This window comes from Anas acuta, chromosome 12 (genome assembly GCF_963932015.1).
Source record: "Anas acuta chromosome 12, bAnaAcu1.1, whole genome shotgun sequence".
NCBI lineage: Eukaryota > Metazoa > Chordata > Aves > Anseriformes > Anatidae > Anas > Anas acuta.
In genome coordinates this window covers 19,620,131-19,640,138 of record NC_088990.1, presented here as the reverse complement: position 1 = coordinate 19,640,138, position 20,008 = coordinate 19,620,131, and the positions used below count along the sequence as shown (strand labels likewise).

The window sequence follows — 20,008 nt, the reverse complement described above, 5'->3', positions numbered from 1 at the left end:
AACCAGGACTGTTGACCAGCTGTAAAAACTTTGAAAATGCTGAGCTGTGGGCAGGTCAACTGCATCACTGCAGGGGTGCCAGAACACACCCCAGGAACCAACTGATGGTCGTCACCGTTACAGGACAGGGCAGAAGCGACGCGTGAGCAGAGCTGGACTCCCGGCTCCTACGTTAACGCAGATTTAATTACAAAACAAAAAAACTTTGCTTGACATGCAACAACACAAAATGTATTTACAAAGTACCTTCAAGAGATTTCTTAAACTGCGGACGCAACTCCCAATTTCTGTGCAGTGAAGAAATCTGTGCTGGCCAAGCAAGCTACGTTTGATGTCAGTGCCACATCCGTACAGACACAGGCTAACGGCACACCGAGCAACCCTCAAACAGGCAAAACTATGCTAGGAAAAGCTGCACACACACTGTATCTGACACTTGAAAGAGTGCTTTAGAAAATCTGGCTGCCAACGTTAAGTTCCAGACCTATGCAAGCATTTTTGCTGAATTACCACTTGAAAAAAAAAAAAAAGCTTTCATAATGCGAGTGCTGACAACTGTAATTAAGGCCTCACAAGCAGATGCCGCCACAACGCAGCTTACCGTTTGTGACTTCTTTTTGTTGCTGTTTAAGCAAAAATTTCAACATGGAAACAAGCATCTTAAGCTTACAACAACTGCAACTAAAACTGAAAGGCTGTTTTAAGCCAACCTGAGTAACAAAAATAAAAACCACTATTGTTATTGTTTTGTAGAGCAAATTTTCAGTAAAATGGGTTTCAGGGAACTTTGCTGCTTTTAAAAATGAAAGATTTTAAAAACAACATTACAAGTGAATAGAGCCTTTTAGCTAGGCTACATGCTCTTTTTCACAATTTACCCTAGATGAAAAAATGTATAAGGTGGTTAAGTCAGACACAGCAAGTTAGTGTGACCTGAAAGGACAAATTTCAAACCGGACTAAAATTCAGGGCGAAAACAGTTCAGCATCCTCATCATGACACTATGTTCCCACTCCAGTAAGCCAACACACATTTTTTGACTGTCAACTTTCATTTAATGAAAAGTGTTGGTCTGGAATCAGTCAAAGACAAAGCTGTGTTTTGAAAGTCTGCTGCGTAGAAGTCAATGCCTCTAAATAGGGGCAATAAGCATCAGAAGTAATTCCACAACAAGTCAGATATTTGACTGTTTAGTTTGCTAGCTCTAAAATGTCAGCAGTCATCAGGTTTTGAAGTGCTGCAATGAAATCACTGGGACTGCATGGATGCGGTTCGTTTAGTGCAATAATGCTGGCAAAAGTTTGCAAGCTGCCAAAGGACAAAGTACAGCCAGCATTGCTCCTCTGCTTCAAGTTGCAGTCTTCAGAACATCCGAAGAACAGTAGCACAGCATCTGGTTTCAGGCAGTGCTTTGTAAATCATTCAAAGAAGACTGTGTGAATATTTTATAAAGTGAAAGGCACGTCAGTGGTACCGCATCACCAAACAGATATTTACATTTTACCAGTAACCACTGCGCTTCATTTTTAGTAGTAATTCCAAATGCTTGTCATGTTAGAACCTGTTCTGCTGAATGGGCACGTGTGCGCACTGGCCACTTTCTCTACACTGATCCTTTTTTGGCTTCTATTGAGTAACAGGTTCACTCACTATTTCTTTTAACATCAAAAAGATACACTGCTCCAGCCAGAATAAATCTCTGTTCATACGAAAACAAGTAATTACAAGGCCATACAAATGTTAAGAAAGAGCTTTATTTTAATTTTGTTCCTCCCAAGCAGGATCCAATTTATTTCCAATTTATTTACTAGCTTTCCTTCTTCTATCATCTACCTTGAATACCAAATTAAGAGCTTTTTTTTTTTTTTTTTTTAACATAAACATGTAAAAAGAAAGGCAGGCTGGCAAAGGAATCAAGAGGGGTAAATTTTGGTAGATATTTGGATTTATTTTTACTTTTTTTATTTTTAACTCCAAGAAGCTTACCTCAGATGTATGAGGTAGCGAAGTAGCCTTTCTTCAGTCTGTTGACTATTTTCTTTATTGACAGTCCGCTTGATTTCTCGTCTCACAGGAACAGAGAAAGTTCTTTGCCGTAGGAATGTTTGATGATTAGCTGGCATCTCTCTCAAGTCATAGATCACCACAAACATCTTCACCACAGTTTTGTTAGGGTTAAATAAGGTCTGGGGGAAAAAAAAAAAAAAAAAAAAAGGTTCAATACAACTCTTTAGAGATGAAAAATGGAAAAAAAATATTACCTGCCAAAATACTCACCATCCTCTATGCATTTTGTTCCTGTATCATACAGGAACGTTTGTGGGAAAAATGTGCAGCTTTTCAGTTCACTTTAACATTTAAGCTACTAGAATTTTTTTATTTATTTTTTTTAATATAACAGTAATCATTACCTGATCTGAAACACTATCAGGACTATTATTACTTTGCTAATCTACATTCCCCATTTTTATTTTATTTTTCTAGTCAGACTTTTGTCTGCACTATTCTGGAGATACACTATGCTTGCAGGAAGCACATGTGCAGGCTCCACTTTTAAGCTTGACATTAGCAACGTGTCACCTTGGACTGGATTCTTAAAAGAGACAGACCACTGGCTCTAAGCAGTGGCTGTGATACACTTTCTGATTTTATTACAAAAAGCAGGTGGCTTTTAAAATGTTACAGAATTTATGTAAGACGGTATGGAACAATCTGAATAGTATGGAGACAACCTGCAAGTTGCTTTTTGAGGGATTTCAGAATTTGGATTAGCAAATTACTTCATTACTTCTACAGCGAAGGGGTGTCAACAAATAGCCCAAACTTTAATTAACTTATTTGAAACCTCTTCACAGCATGGATGGGCTCAAGTGTTTGGAATCACAAATTACACCAATGTATACTTTGAATAATTAAAATACTACAAGCTTCTATAGAAATTCATTTTTTTTCCACTGTTACCTTTGTGTTCATCAGTAATAAATAACATTTGCATTAATTTCTTGGTATCAGTGATTTAAAGCACCCATATCTGCTGCGTACATACCACTTGTATCGTTCCTGAAGGCGGTACCCGATAACCCCTTTTACCAAGGGACTCCAGAGTAATTACACCCTGGAAAGAAAAGACAAATATAGTTAACAGGGTGTGATAGAAACAAATCAAAATGTTCTATTCGTGTAATTCTACTTATACATTGCTGATTGCTTTTAAGAGTAAAAACTGAAGAATAAAGACAACACTTAAGACGCAGTTAAAAACAGTAGGGATCTTTACAAATACTTTGGCAGATTGCTAAAAGCTGTGCAATAAGGAGTACATTCTCCTCTTGAAACAACTTCCAAGTTTCCACATCTTCAGACTAGCAGTCAGGAAGCTATGGAGAAAAGAGCTTGCGTTTTAAAATGGCTTTTAAGCTAAAATGAAAGACTTGCCTTTCCATTTTTATATGGCCTACAACTGCGCCAATAATACTTCCATCCTCAAAGAACTAATTTCTGCTTTTCAAAGGACAGCAGATGCACTTAATCTTCTATTCTCATCCTAAACTCTAGCAGCAATATGATCTGCTTTTGTACCAACTGGGATCTACAGAGCATCTGAGCGTCCCACTTAGCATCCGTTGAGGAATTCACTCTGCTCTGACACCGTTGAGGTCACCCTTAAGACACTGCACCAGAGCATGCACTCAATTAAACTGGGGTGCACAACCCGTGTACTGTACTGAGACAGTTGGAAAAAAAAAAAAAAAAAGAAAAAAGCAAAACTCAGAGCAAAGAAACTGGCTATACAAACAGAAACAATGTTTCTGATGATGGAGGCACTATATAAATGTTGTATTAATCCTGTGAGACTCAGGCATAATAGCACATTTACAACATGTGGAAAAGCCTAAAACAAAGAAACCCTGGTAGGGAAATAAGCAATGTCACTTTAACCATTTGAGGAACATCAGAATCCCTTCACCTCCTGGAAATTTACGTGAAATAATCTAGAAAGATAAAGCAAAAGAATTGATACTTCTCTGTGGTCAAAGGAAGATATAGCCAAGTTTGCAAGCTTAACTTGCAAACCCATTTCATTTCATTTTCTGAATCCACTTTAAAACAGAAGGGGTAAGTGCCAAGTCTAAACATTGAGATTTTCAGGTGTTCAACAGTTCACTTACATGTTTAAGCAGACTATTTACCATCTATGAGATCTGTCACCCAGGTAACACTGAAGGTACTTAACAGGCGTTCAGAACAAAATTAGCTGTCTGATTCAATGCTAGCATCCAACAGACCTTTGCCTTTTACACGGTAACAGTTTTTAGGCAACCAAAAGCTGTTGTCACTGTAGAAGTGCAGAACAGAATTACTACGTGGATATCAAGAACAAAACTACTGTGCCAGTGTGAACACCAGCAAACCAAGCAGCTTATGAGAGTGACATGTCACACTAGCTGCGACAACATTTCCTCAAAAAAAAAAAAAAAAAAAAAAAAAAAGGCTAAACAACTTAGACAAGGAGTCTAAAGTCTCCATCCACAACTGAACCTTGGCCTATACCTAAGCCACTTGCTGGCGAAGCAGTTAGCTGCCCTGGACAGCAGCTTATTTGGACAACAAAATGTATCCTATAACCAAAACGTATCCTGTACTCCAGCTATTGCCTCACTGTCTATTATAAGTATGTTGGATAAAAAGAGTTAGTGGAGGTTGATCACTCTGTTGTGGAGACAGACAAATACATTCAATATCCCATGATCAAAGCAACCGGATGCTGGGGCACAGCAATGGGAGAAAAAGCACTAGGTGGGGAAAGGGAGAAGGGAAAGGAAGAGAACTGGATCACAAGCAGCTGGAAATACCCCAGATCCCTCCAAAGCCTCACTCCCTGAACTCTTCACTCACCTATCTGCACCTATCAGAATTTAATGCCTCTGCAACCTGTAGCCAGCTGCCTGTGAAAACCACAGGGTTTTGCTGTGCTGGAGGATGAGGGGAAAAAAATTCTCACCAAGTTCTACTACCCCAGATGTACCTGCTCAGCAGAGAAACTCTGCATTGCTCTGGGTAGTTTATGTATGATGATAAGGTAATTACAAAACATCTCAGAAACACGTTTGATTATCATGTTAAAGTATAAGTTAGACAAGTTCACCTGAAAAGCTCGTGTGAGGTTTGTTCCAGCCTAATGGTTTAAACAGAAAAAAATACATTTGACCATACACTTACCATGTAAGGAGAGGGTGCGTTATCATCCGAAACGCTGTAGAATGACACTTCCACTGGCAGAGTCATGTGAGTGGGACAAAAGACTCCGCTCGCTCCCACTTCTGCTGTAAAACCCTCAACGATGCCTAGCGGGTCTAAGCGAAAATTCAAGACAGACTCCTGAAAAACAACACACATACAGCTTAGGTTGGGAATGATTCAAAATATAGCAAGACTATGCACGCAGCAAATTAAGACAAGTTTTTCTAAGAACTTGGTTTTAGTTCTTTCATAAGGTGACCTACCAAAAAATTGTGGCAAAAAGGCAAAAATTAGGATGAACAGGGGAACATTCAGCAAGATAACAGTGGTCATCTTGCTGACCACTTTCTGGATGCTTTCCAGAAAGCATCAGGAAAATCTTATCATAGTCCTCCTGAAAACTGTGCAAAAGCCCACAGAGTTTTACTGTAGCAGGATCTATGTGTGACTTTCCTTAGCATGCACTATATGTGAAAGAACAATAAACTAATCTGGGACTTGACTCAATGTATTCACTCCGTATTTCATGAAATACTGTGCAATGCATAAGTGCTTTAGGCATTGACACATGATATGCAACATGAAGTCAAAAGCTGGAGGCTACACTTTAAATACATTTTTTACTACACTGATGTCACCTAGCTTTAGTGACATACTGAGTAAGTTTTAAGAATGAAAGTATGAATCCATTTTTCTAGGTATATATACTACAACACAAACAATAACCAGTTGTTAAATCTCTTAAGCCAACAGAAAACCTCGCAACTTAACCACTGTGAGAATTAAAACTTACAAAATTAGAGATTGAGTTGCTTGTATCTGAGAGAGATGTCTGCAGAGCAAAATACATGCCTTTATAGATGGAAATTAAAACAAATTTCATTCAATTTAATTATGAACTTTTACACTGTAGTCAGGCTGGAATTATCCACAGCAATGCACTCTTAAAAAGCAGTACAGAAGAGTAATAAAAATACCACAAGACTTCTAGAGAATATGCATTACCTCAAAGTTTCCCAGAAGGCTAAGACTTGTTACTGGTGGAGCGCTAGAACTTAAAAATGGTTTCCCATGGCTCTCTGGATCACTGTCTCTGTTTATACATTGTTGTGGGCTATCAAAAAAAGGAGAATAAACATATGGATGAAGACATTTGCTTTTGTCTTCTGGGTATAACCAGCTCTAAAAAGAATCACTTATTGTATTACAAAATATTGTCCTAAAGCAGTAACAGCCTGTTAATACCTTTGCAAAACATTTTCTAGGTAACTGAGAAATACTTTCACAAGTTTTATATTAAAAGAGATACCGACAACACAGATTTACATTGTTCATTAACTCCACTAGTAGGAACTGAACAAAATAACAGAAAACTCTCTCCCACATGTAGTTATTTGTTTCATATCCTGAAGTTTCCAAACTACCATATTAAAGCTGTTTAAGTTATAACATATAAATGGTCATGACTGGTCCCTTTCTAAAGGTTCTCGGAACAAATAAAGGCAAAATGTTTAACCCAATCAACTCTACTCACACAAAAATTACACTGTTTTGAAATAATGTTTTTTCACAGAATGCAGAAACTTTTCTGCTGAATATTCCAGTGTATCTTACATCATACTGGGGTTTTGTTCCTGAGCTGCACTGGTCTGGGGACCAAAGCAGAAATTTGGCTACAAGCCATAGGCCGAGGGGACCCAGCATCCACTCTGCCCTACTGTGGAGAAACCAGAGCCACAGCAAGCCACAGCCATCTCACAGTCATGAAGCGGGCTTTCAGACAAAAGATTTCAACAGGCATCTTAAAAAGACCATGGAGACTATCTACCACAGTCCAGCCTGGTGCCACATGAGCACTTCTCATGCCACAGACAACATAAAGCAAACATAGTTCCCTCTAGTCAGCCAGTGAGACAGCTCTGCAATGACTCCATGTTGCAGAGAAACAAAATAGCCAAATCTAGACTTTTTTAAAAAAATAATTTTTTATAACAATCAAAAATAAAAGTAAAATTGGAGATTATCTTCTTCTGATACAGTCATTTTAGTTTAACGTATGAAAATTTGGAATCATGAAAAAAATCCATCAACTGATGCAACACACTAAGGGTTGAAATCTACTGTCTACGTAATTGCAATGAAACTTTTAAAAAGTTATTTCAAAATACGGATTCTTATGTTACACCCATATTTCGTATTTTCTAATGTGCTTGCTGTTGCATACAGATATATATGTGTGTTCCATTTCTAAAAAAAAAAAGTCTCAAAGTTTCTGGTAAATAAAATGTACCTTCTTGCAGACAAACATTTCAACTGCAGCAGCGATGAATCCAGATCAAAGCACCCAGACTGTGTTTTTCTTTGAGGAACCTCAAAAGGGAAATAATATGCTAATTTGAAAACTGTACCTCCAGTAAAAAAAGTTTTGGCAAGTAAGCACAAGTTTGCCAGGAATTTTCATGACATTACAAAATCAAAAACAAAGGAGAAGAGCATCATTCTAAACGTAGTGAAGAAAATACCAAAATTAAAGACTGTAAATTCTGATAAACAGAACTTTCAAAAATGAAATAAAAATCTCATCAACGTAAACAGTCAGGAGCTTCCAAGAAAGGATGCGAGGTAAGCAAGAAAAAATAATTCTACCCCCAAATCACTGTCCAGCTCATTTAACAGGCTGAACATCTCTTTGCAGCAGTGCACAGCATCAAAAATAAACAAATATTTATGATTTCCAGTGATTTCCATCAGAGTTCTCTGAAGATATCACATCCTTTATAAACACTAAAGAATGAAACACATCGTACGTTGATTACAAAAGATCACTGCTTCGGCAGCTTTAATCCATTCTGCCTTTTCCTTAGAAGTCCCAAACAACATTCCAGGAACTGTAACAACGCCTTCCTGCATTATCACAGCTGTCTTGTGTCACTTAGTCATGCAATGACACCTCTGGATGCTGAGAAATACACCGTACAGGCTGTTCACAGAAACAAAAGCTTTAGAATAATAAGCCACCTGGTATTAATAACTCATACAAAATCTCTTAAATGACAAAGCATTAGCTTACACTTAAAACAATAAGCTTCAAAATACTTTTTGTACTCTAAATATCACCAAAGAACTGCTTGCCATAGAATTTTTGATGTAACCTTTTGTCAGTCTTGAGAATGCAAGAACTCTTCACTTATTCTTCAACTTCACTCACTTATTAACTCTCAGGTTTCCACCTGCAAAACTAATCACTCTAACACAAAGTAAACAGAAATGCCACCTAGGCATCTTGCTTCTGTAATGCAGATAGTAAAATTATAAAATACCCCCTTTCTCATTTACAAGTTAAGTCATAATTAAGTTGCAGCTTCAACAATAACTTACAGGACTCGAAAGTAGAGGCAATCCAGTTCTGGGATGAAAAGCCTTGGTTGAAGTTCCATCCAAGGATCGAAAGTTGTGTTTCCGCCATATATTTGTGTGTTTTAGAGATGGTGCTTTCTGCCAGCAAAACAGATTGACTCAAGATATTAACGGGCTATTTCAATGGCCTATCAAGTTATCACTCACTTGCTTTAATGGAGAAGACTTCTGCAGCCAGTGAATCTGCATCGCACTGGTGCTTTACTAAAAATTCTCTTTGACTCAATCTACAATCGCTACAGACGTTCAAATGACCACATAGCACATTCAGACACTGGTACGTTTATACAGGATGTCTAACTGCCTACAGAACCTGTCATTTCTAATGCTATCACAATGAGCAGAACAAGACAATGCTGTTCTCGATGTTAAATTTATAAATTTATAATGAAGGATGGGTGAGCACCATTAGGCCAAATATCACTTCAGACCTTGAAGCAGACAACAGTCCCATGCTGCTTCACATAATTCAGACGTAAACCCTTCCTCCTACCACCCCTAGCAGATACTGGACGCAGTTACAAGCCACACAACAGCCAGCAGCTAAAGGAATTGCTCTTTGTGTCCCTGTTTACCTGCACATCTGGGTTCTTCAGTCGCTCACACCTGACTGAGCTGTCTTCCGTAGATTTCTTCTGAGAAGTGCTTTGGAAATCAAGGCCTACTGGGTCTTCATTCTCATCATGTGCAGTTTTTGTTTTCTCTTGTTTGTTTTTATTTTTGAAACTGTCATGGTCTTTATTTAAATAATTTTCAATACTAATAAGCTGAGTATTTTGCTCATAAATATTTGTTTTTTTTGAGTCTTTATCTAAACACTTGAGCTCATTCTTGTGCAAAGAGTCAGATGCCTGCATCACAGATGCTTTTTTTGTACCTTCAAGTATTCTGCATTTATCTATCTGTAAATTGTTAAAACTGTCCGTGTTGTTGTTCTCACTAACAACTGTTCTTTCTTTAAGTTTGTTTGTGCAAATCTGTTCATCAATGCTGCTAAAATTTGAACACTGTTTAATTCTATTGGTTATCTGGTCTTTCTGCACATAACCAGAATGTATTATTTCCAATTTTTCTGGCAATTCAGATTTATTTTCTTTAACACATGATGATGATGTGTGCATATTAGTAAATAAATGAGAAGTCTTATTTGAAGTCTGATGAAATGCGTGTCGGACAGCTTCATTAGGTTTTGCTAAAATCAATTTTCTTCTTGCTTGGAGTTTCAGAGAAGCCTTCGATTCACCATCAAACCTAGAAGTACTGCTAGGAGTATCAGGTGTTTTCGTCCTTGATTTACTGCTGTCTTCTAGCAAAGAAAAATTGGATTTAGCAAAAGAAACAGAAGACGGATCCTTGCCTTTCTTCAGCAAATTTTCATCTTCATATGTACTTCGGAAAATTTTTGAAGTAACTGGGCTAGTTTCACATGCTTTGAATGGACGTCCCGCAACATGAGAAGTAGCTGGATCGCAATGAATCAAGTGCTGGGCAATCCTTGCTATAACCTCCTGCCGCTCCTGAAGCAGAGAATCGATGAGAGGGTTTCCCTCTCCTGCAGAGGGACGGCCACAGTGGTTCACTGGAGCACGGGGATCGAGCCTTGGGATCTCTGGTATTGCTCTGGTTTTGCCTTCACCACCATCTTCTTGTATTGCTTTATCTAAGTTGGCAACAGAAGCAGGGGAGTTTTCCTTGCCTCTCTTAAGCAAGTTTTCATCTTCGTAAGTACTCCGAAAAGCTTTTGGCATAGCTGAGCCAGTTTCATGTAGGTTGAAGGGACGTCCAGCAACAACCGGTGAAGTAGCTGGATCACAGTGAATCAAGTGCTGAGCAATTCTTGCAATGACTTCTTGTCGCTCTTGAAGTAAAGAGCCTATTAAAGGGTTGATTTCTCCGGTGGGCTGATGAGAGCAATGACCATTTGTAACACGGGAGTCAATTAAAGAAAAGGTTTTAAAAGTTCTGACAGCTGTTTCATGAGATTGTGTCTTATTGTCTGCTGTAGCATTATAGCACTGAACTTTAGATTGTGATGCCCCACAGTCAGATCCAAGGCCGGTAGATGGATAAAGCTTTAAATTTCTGATAGATGTAGTAAATTCGGGTGTCTTTTTTACATTAAGTAGGCCTTCAGGTGTCATTGTCCACGCTTGTTTCCCACAGACACGCTGCGAACTGGAGGTACTGCACTGCTCTGCCGCACTGGATTCACTGCGCTGATGTAACTTACGCTCTTGCATTTGCTTTTCGTAAAAGCTAAGGTTGGTGTGAATACTACAAGTCAGAACTGGGTAGTTCGACTGTCTGGGCAAGGACTGGACACTGACTCTCAAGGCCACATTGTGAGAAACATTAGGAACAGGAAACACGTGCTCAGTTGGTGTCTGGGAGAACGTCCACTGCAAGTCCACATCTGCAGCGCTCACCCTGAAACAATACAGAAGAGCATTTATAGAAACACGCTACCACACTTTGCAAAGTACATGAACTACACACAACCACCAGAGGGCTGGGCCAACGATGTGGCACCCTCTGAAAACAAAGAGGAGAACAGATGGGAAGAATTGTTTTAAGATGAGTTGCAACAACTGGCAAACAGAAGATAAAAACAACTTGCTCCTCAAACATACCTGTACAGAATGTTACGGGGAACAGCACCATGGGAAACACTCAGCCATGCGCTCAGTTGAGAGAAGAAAACGAAAGAGCGAACAGCCAGTAAAAGTGTCTTCTCTTCAATGAATCGATCTCCACTTCTAAAATGCATTAAGAGAAGCGCAGAGACGTTAAGAATATACAGAGAGAACTAAGAGAACCAGAACATAGAATACTATCAAAACTAAGCTTTCACAACAATATCTCTTGCTGTCCTTTTCCCTTTCTCCATTTATACTTTTAGCTGTCGGGTAGGTCAAGTGTTTTTAAATATCTTGTAGGAAATTACAGTCTTAAAAATATACTTTATTTTTATTTTATATATATTATACATATGTATTGTTAAAGTATTTTGCATTAAATACTGGAACACAGTATTGTATACTGGAATAATATATTTACAGATTTTTATTCTTAAAATAAAACATGGCTGAGTCAAAGAAAACAATGAAATTCCAAACATTTTGAAGACTACACAGCCTGATTTAGCCTGATTTATTCCTACCTGTATAAACTTTTATACTACTTAACAGACCACATATAAAAATGACCATTTTCAGCTAGGCACACTACATACTCTGCATTGCACAATGCAGAAATTATGGATACAGCAAGAGTACGATTAAAAGATGCTCAGATTTCACTAGTAAATAGTGATTTGGTCAGATCCTGAAGTCCTAAAAGTATAAGGCCAATTCCAAAACAGTAGCCAGCTACTTTAAAGAGATTTACAGGACAAGATTCTTGCAATTATCAACTAATCCTAACATCCAACTTACTGTCGAGGAACTGGTTCCAAAATCCACCTTTCTAACAGCAATGCATCTTGTTTGATTGCAGGATCATTTAAATCACTCCCCTCGGTGTTAGGCCCTTCATCGCTGTAGCAACAGTCTGGAAGCAACATCACTTCTACCATGATCGGAATATTGTTTTTCCACAGCAGCATAACCTCAGATCTGGTTCGCCTGGCTTGACGACACTGAGGGAATAAATGCAAGCCATGAAAATAGTAGCCACATTTAAAACTACTTTTAAGACGTATTCCAAATAACTGGAAGAAGGTAAGGATCAAGTTCTGAAGGCTAAGTTTCATCAAATCAGAGGTAAATACTGGAGTATTAAATGAAAAAGTAACAAATCATTTATGGCTGCTGTTTGAGCAACTGCATAAGAAGAGCTCACATCAATTTTCTCCAACTACCATACGCTGCACTACTCTCTCCACCAGTCACCTTCAGCAGCATCTTAAACATTGTGGTTCTGAGCAGGCTAACTTCTGCATGAATAACAGTGTAAAATCATACACTTTTTACTTGAGTAAAGCTGGGATGCTCCAGCCTTAACCCAAAAGAGACTGGCTAGATTTGACGGTGTTCCTGCTTTTTAGACCATTAACTTTTCAATACCACCTGGAAGATCAAAAAGTTAGGCAAGTCAGCCTACATTTTCTCAAAATAAGAACAAGAATGCTAAGTATAGCACTTGCAATTTGCATAACAAAGGCTGAAATAGGTACTGCATTCAGGTAGTCTGCAGAATTTCATGTTCAACGATAAAAGGCTTAATGATCTTTCATTTTAAGGACAGATCTGATCTATTATTAGTATAATACTAAAGTACAGACTTGTTTAAATGCAGAACTGTCACAAAGTAATTGTTATTCGTGCTTAGCTGTGAATCTACCAGCACTTCTCATCTGATTTTGATCACGGTAGCAAGAACAAAGTCCACAATACTTGCGATGAAATGGGTACCATCATACCTGAGCCACTCTGTCACTGCATTCATGCTTAGTTGTTGGGGGCTGACTCGATTGTGCTGGAGGACAGTGGAAGCCCTCTGTTCTGCCCTTTATCGAATATTCAGGTGTTCGACCTTCAGTGATCAGCAAGGCCAAGGAGACCAGGAACTCCTCAGCTTCATACTCGAAGTATTCATCTAAAGTATCTGTCAGTTCAAAGAGACAAACATTAACATCACCTATTGCATAACAAGCGTTTGACTGTTTGCTGCCCCTGCAGTTTGTTCCAATTTATACCTCAAACAAGAGGTATGGAAAATGGACGTTTGTATCAGGCAGATTGTCCTCCCCTTAGCACCTAAAGGATCACACCACCAAAACAAACCAACGGCCTCAGCCCATAACTTGCCACTGCAAGCAGATAAAATTACAAATACTCTCTAAAGAAAGCTACATGTAGTAACCGGCCAAGTCACCAGACTTCACCAGTGCCAAGAAACAAGTGTTTGTGTTGTGATCCACGGCTGCATTACAGCTTTTCTGAAAGAAAAAGGCTTCCTGAGTGCTAACGAAAGCAGCCTAACGGCAGTATGACTTGGCATCATTAATATCATACGACAGATAGAAAGGGAAGACGATACATCATATAGTACATTAAAAAAAATGAATAGCAAAAAAAAAATAGTAAGAGTTTCTTCTGTTAGGAAAAGTGGGACACAATGTTCTTTAAGATTTTTATTGAGAGTTCCTCTAGCTGAGAGCTGGAGGTTATTTAAGAGAAGGCCATTTATAGTTACCAGTAACAGCTTTCAAACATAGAAAAGGTTCAGGAGGAACGTAGAGAATATTCATTGTTTTGTACAATGCTCAGTCTCAACTTGTACAAAGAATTAAAACTCAACAAGTCTCTGTAAACAAAGCAGCAGCTGTCATTGCTCTTCACGAGTTACCCTGGCACCCGATTCCTGCGGAGCACAATGCACAGGCCCCTATTTCATGGCAGCCTGTAGAGCACCCTGCTCCCCCCCAGCGTAAGGGTGTCACACAGCCTCCAACAGCCTCCAACCAGGCCGTGCCATTCCCCCTCTGCTTGGAAACGCTCAAGGATCAAAATGATTTAGTTACTGAAGAGGTTACAGAAAGATCTCCTCAGAGGAAGCTAAAATGCATTGACTTCCAAGTCTATTTTAAGAGTAGCAAAATAAAGCAGGTGGAGGCAAGGCTGGCAGCGGTTCTGTATTTTTATGCTTATGGGGAAGAAAGGCACATGACATCTTCACAATTTTAGCATGTGCCCTGTGTCATCCACCGACACAAAACTGCCAAGATGGACAGGCCAAGTCCCGCTTTTCTCCGTTTCTATTCCTGTTTTGATTACCATGGATAAATACCTTTCCTCTTGGAGAAAACCGGACTCAGGAGTCTATTTTTTTGTTGCCTTCATTCCCTAATACCAGGGCATTTAGCAAGCATGGCAAGACAGACTTGAGAAATCCATATAAGGGATGTATTAAACAAAAACTCCAATTAAATGCCTAATTACCTGCATATGCAAATTGCAAAGTATGTAAAACTAGCTTTTGCGTGTCCATGATTGCCTAGTTCGGGCTTGTACTCCCCAGACCCCAGGGCTTGCAGACTATTTGGAGGGATCTGCACAAGGTACCCGGGAGAAGCCAGCCCACTGCCAGGGAGCCAAGGTCATTATCCAAGCCCCCATCCCTACAGACTTCCCCCCACCCATTTTTTCCATGCCCGCCTGCGGCTCCAGCCACGGGGGTACGGAGGGAGGCAGGCAACTGCCCAGCCCCAGCTGTGTCCTCCCCAAACAGGGGTCTGGACGAGCTGGATGCTGCCAGCAGCGCTCACCTGGCCACCAAGAGCAGCCAGAGGACAGATGAAATCCCCCAGAGGACCCCGAGAGGCACACACACCATACATGAAATCATCATTACAGTGGTCATTCATCTGACAGAGGGCAGAAGATTACTAATAAAGGGAGCATGAAAGATTAAAGGAACAGCAAATAACAGAGGACAAGCCTCGTGTGTAGTGATATGAGTCACCTACAAAATTAGGCACCTGCAACTTTTTTTTTCCCCTGTCAAAACCCTGGTCAACAACAGGTAAGTCATACCTGCAGAACAGGGAAATGGGATACGGAAAAACTCTGAGAAGCATTTAGCTATTACCTGGCTGCCAATACAAGCATCATGCTCATCCCCGCGTGCCCAAAGATCCCAGTAATTTTAAGGAAGTCACACTAGGACAGATCACTACTGAAGTGCTTCTACTCCGATGTAGAAGTTTCAAAAACCTAGAAAGTGCTGAGCAGGAGAGATGGCAACAAGGATGGCTTCACGTTTAGCAGCTGAAACAGGAAGGGGAAGAAAATATTCATCCTTAAGAAAATATGAGAGAAACTATGTAGTTAAAATATGCAAAAACACTACGGTTTAAAAAAAAAAGTTAAAGAGCTGGATCAAGATGCATGTGTTTATACAGGCAGATCCCACCTTAGACAAATCGCTTCTGAAGGAACAGGAGTATGCACAGTAAGATGCGATACCTGATAATTTTCTCCAGAAAACTTTAAATAGCAACTAATAATAATAAAATAGATCCGCCCTGTAATTAACACTAACAGCTTATCATGGGGAGCAGCAGACCTATTGGTTTGCCCTGTCTTTCAGAAAGGATCTGAATTGGACCAAAGGCTTTTGGACCTGACACAAATTAACGGGTAAGATCTGTGGCCTGAGTGCTTCCTCACAGCTAGATTCAGGCAAGAAGCCCACCTTCCTTACACCTTCCAACCACCTGGTACTGAAGCTCACACTGTACACCTAAAACACCCAGTTTCTTCACAGACATCACGCTGACATAAGCCAGAGACTGCTTGAACATGTCCAAACGCAAGATCCACCTAGCAAATGAACACGGTAGCTCTATAGCGCAGAGTACCCCCTCAGTACCCGCAGACGGTACTCAGGCTCCGAGCACACGGGTGGTGTTATTCCACATAAACAGACAAGGCAGAGGTTCAAGTTCAATGCACAAACCCTGCCTGTGCCCCTGGGCCAGCCCTGTTGTTTCCCAAGTTGCCAGTTCCTTGCCTGCAGCACGGAAGGAGACCAGCTCGCTGGACAGACACCTGCACTGGCTGCGTGACACAAATAGGATGTTCCCAAATGGAAACTGCATCCCCTTAAAGGATGACAAGCACCAAGTGCTGAGCTAGGAAACACGGCTGTTTTCATAACAGCATTATGAGGGCAGGGCCAACGCTTAAAACTTGTATCAACAGTACAACAATCAAGGTATTCAATCTTTTTTTTTTACGCAGAAATAACAATGGATATTGAGAAATGCATTTTCCTACAAATTTCATGTGGCATATTGACTTTTTTTCAGCTCCACTAGATTTCTGTATTATCTACCAACTAATAGTTTTAGTAAAGGAAAAAAACAGCAATGAATACTGAGAAGCTGGTAATTGTTCCTACACAACAGGCACAGATGATGCAAGTTGATGTAATTGAGGACAAGGGTGGAAAGACATTTATAGAAACAGCAAACTCAGTGTCTAGTTATAAAAAAGTCTTGGTGCACGTGTGCTGTGACAGTTTGCTTTTGCCTATGATTCAGCCCTATTTAGGGCATCATATACTGTGCACAGAATAACCTCAATCCTATAATCTGTCTACAGACATGATTTTTATTCTGCTTCCTCTCTCCCAACAGGACATCCAAGTGTATAATACAAAATACGCACCCCAGCAATGTACGGTTCTTATTTCCCTTAAAATAGCTAAAACTCCAGTTAGCTGCCACAAATACATGGGAATTACAGCAATGGGCACTACTGCCCTTTCATCACAAATTGAAACTCAAGTGCACTGACCAGCTAGTCAAAAGAGAGCAACAGATGCCACATGACTGTAGGAGTGAAAACAAGAAAAATATAAATTTAGACTGAAGCTACTACAAATAGAACAAAATATCCAGTACCGGAGAATTTAAACCTGGAGGTACACCATTTTTGTCTTCCTTTGTCTGCTCTACAACAAGAAGTGTTTTTCTACATCTTCTGGACAAACAGGAAAGCCTGTTTCACAGGAGATTTCACAAAGGGTCTTCCTTGCCTGCCCCCATCCACAAATCACTGGAACACTGCAGGAAAGAACAAGAACTCAAAATCAAAGAAAGTTGAGAGTGGTTTGTGTTCCAAAATCTCCTGAAATTACACACGGGGGGGGGTACAAGCGAGCCACAAACTCACTTAGCTGTAAGCGAGCAGTCTCCCCACACTTCAGCTCAGCCCGGTGCACCCAGCTGATTCCTTTCACAGCCAGGTCACGACTGTGGGGACCAACTCCCTTCCCTTTCCTATTACAGTATTTTCTGTTGCAATTACAGAGCGTGTTTTCATGGGTAGCAGAAGAGCATTTAATCTATTTTCTAGGCTCAGACAGGAAGCAAAGACACTCGGTACCATGCAGCCCATTGTGCTCCCAGGGCCACCCCAGCGTCAGGCTGGGAGCTGGGATCCTTTCCTGCAGGGGTGGTGGCAGCGGGGTCAGCTCGGGCAGGGCCTGCACCCCTCACCCTGCGCTGTCCCCTGGGGACCCCCACTGATTTGCAGGGCTGCTTTTAAGGGAGAACATGAAACACGGCTAATAATGACCTTTAAAATACGCTCTAAGACTGTCCCTGGCAAGTCTTCAGGCACCCGTAACAGCCTGTGAAGGCCACCAGCACAAAGCACTTGGATCCCCAGCTCTGTAGGAAGCTGAAGCCCAGCACCAAGTGGGAGCCGCACGGCACGGGCTGCTTGGAGCTGCTGGATGCCAGCCCCAACGTTCGCCCACTCCCGGCTGCCCGGCCAGCACCGAGCACTCACCTCCACCCCACGCTGCCCCCACGCACCCCTCCAGCCTGTGCTGCACCTCATTCAAGTACATTTGGTACAACCCCAGTGTCAATTTTCCCTCCCTATCTCCTCCCAGCAATTGCAAGGCATTGAAAAAGTTACAGCTACGGCTCTCTGGCCCTTCCCCCAGAACAGCTAACTCCAAATAGGTTTTATCACCTCACTTCTCCAAAAGCGGGTTAAAGGTAGTTCTGGGTTTTAAGAGTAAGGCAGGAATTCAAAAAACTACTGTGAAGGAAATGAAACACAATGTAAACATTTGACTAACAGCTTCTCTTCGGGAATTAGAAACACCTAAGGATGCTTCAGTTAACTAACTCCATGTTGTACTCCACTTCAAAGAAAGCTGCCCTTCAACCTCTGAAATCCACGCTTTTCTGGATGTCATGTCCGTACGCTACAAGCCCCTAATTATATCTGAAGTCACACAGCTCACAAGCCTTGCAATAGGAAGGTTTTAAGTATAATTTTAAATATCAAGAGTCAAAATCATAAGCTGGCCTACTCCTTTCAAGAAACAAGCCATTGGCTAGGTTTACTTAAATTTAAGCAAACGCAGTGACCTGGTGACACACCTTACTTTAGGAATATTCCTCTATAGATTTCTTTTCCTGCATTGAATCCTGTCTTAGTTCCTCATCGATCTTTGAGCCTGGAAAGCATGACAGCCATTAAGAAAATGCTGGTATAGAAGTGCAACGCCTCATCTTACTTCTGCTGCCTCCTTTTGTTTTCCAGTGTATTGAGTTGAACCACCACCCGATTATCAAACAGTTCGGGTGGAGGCAGGAAACACTAGCACAGGAGTTTGAAATTCGGATTGATGTAGACCCTGCTCTTGTTCAAAGGAAATAGACTAGAAGCTAAACAAGTGCTGGATCTACTTAGTTCTGCATAGAAGAATAGGAAAAATTTATCTGCTTTGGTGTTCTGACAACAGTTTATCATCAGCAAACATAACCACACAACATCTTGCAAGAAAGGGGTGATTTTTAAAAAGCAGGACATGGCTACACGGCAGCCAACGGAGCTCCTCCAGGGCCACACGGATCCATCAGCACGGTCGGTACCGCCAGCTGCCCCCAGCCTGCCATGCTCCCTGCACCTCCGCGTCACCGCGGCCCTGCTGCACGCAGCTCACAGCACGCTGAACTGCTCTCAAGTCACTTTTTCAGCAAATGAAGTTATCAGAAGGACACTGGGCTTAAAACTGGGCCGGACAAAAAGTCCAATTTACAAAACGACTTCTACCAAAACCCATTCAGGGTCAAAGAGTTTAATGAGTACCAACATAAAAGCCAAGGGAAGAACAGCAGTTGCACTCATTTAGAGCTAATTTTCTCCGCAATAATCTCAGAAACTAGTGCTCTGAGAGCACAAAAAGCAGACTGGTAAACTGAGCTGGGTGTTCCCATCTTGCTTCCTGCGCTCTGGCTGACAGCCTGTGTTGCCATCACTGCACAGCTTACTGAGTCAGTTCTCTTCTTCCAACTGTAACTCACTATTGTTACCTAGCAATGTCAGTTTAACCTGCTTCTTTTGACTTTCTGGCAATCCACCAACCTCTAGGTCCTACATCTGCATCTTGATGAGAGAAACCAGCTTTATTTTCACTTACTTGGGCAAAGAAAAAGCACAAATGATGTAAGCTCAACTGTTTCTTCCTCCAGAAGGAAATGACAAATGGTGAAGCAGACTGAGCATTCTGATTTCACAGCCTGCATTTAACAGAAGAAAAGCAATACCTGAAGACAGGCAGCAAGTGTCAGACTCTTTTCAAATCCCACTTCATTGAACCGGGAGAGATCACATATTCCAAGATACCGCTGTTCCACTGTACCCTGACAGAGGCAGGAGAGCCCTGGAGTGTCAGCATAAAGCTGTACGAGCTCTAATGCTGACTTTTTAAAGGATGTTTTAGATCTTAAATTCAAGCAGGGTGGAGAAACAACACATAACGCTTTTTGCTGATCCTCAGACTTCGCTGTCTACAGAATGGGTTACAAAAGATGCTACTT

General features: G+C 40.8%; 1 protein-coding gene across 3 annotated transcripts in view; it reads right to left on the bottom strand.

The window, feature by feature from the left end:
- ATOSA (atos homolog A) overlaps window positions 1-20,008 on the bottom strand; it is a 43,323-nt gene that overhangs the window by 3,239 nt on the left and 20,076 nt on the right. For all 3 annotated transcript variants that reach the window (XM_068696298.1, XM_068696297.1, XM_068696296.1), the window contains 10 exons: window positions 13,079-13,263; window positions 12,093-12,295; window positions 11,289-11,414; window positions 9,234-11,085; window positions 8,620-8,736; window positions 7,532-7,611; window positions 6,247-6,355; window positions 5,221-5,379; window positions 3,047-3,115; window positions 1,987-2,186 (listed from right to left, as the gene is read on the bottom strand). In XM_068696298.1, the coding sequence (XP_068552399.1) occupies window positions 1,987-2,186; window positions 3,047-3,115; window positions 5,221-5,379; window positions 6,247-6,355; window positions 7,532-7,611; window positions 8,620-8,736; window positions 9,234-11,085; window positions 11,289-11,414; window positions 12,093-12,295; window positions 13,079-13,263 (3,100 nt within the window). The remainder of the gene's footprint in view (window positions 1-1,986; window positions 2,187-3,046; window positions 3,116-5,220; window positions 5,380-6,246; window positions 6,356-7,531; window positions 7,612-8,619; window positions 8,737-9,233; window positions 11,086-11,288; window positions 11,415-12,092; window positions 12,296-13,078; window positions 13,264-20,008) is intronic.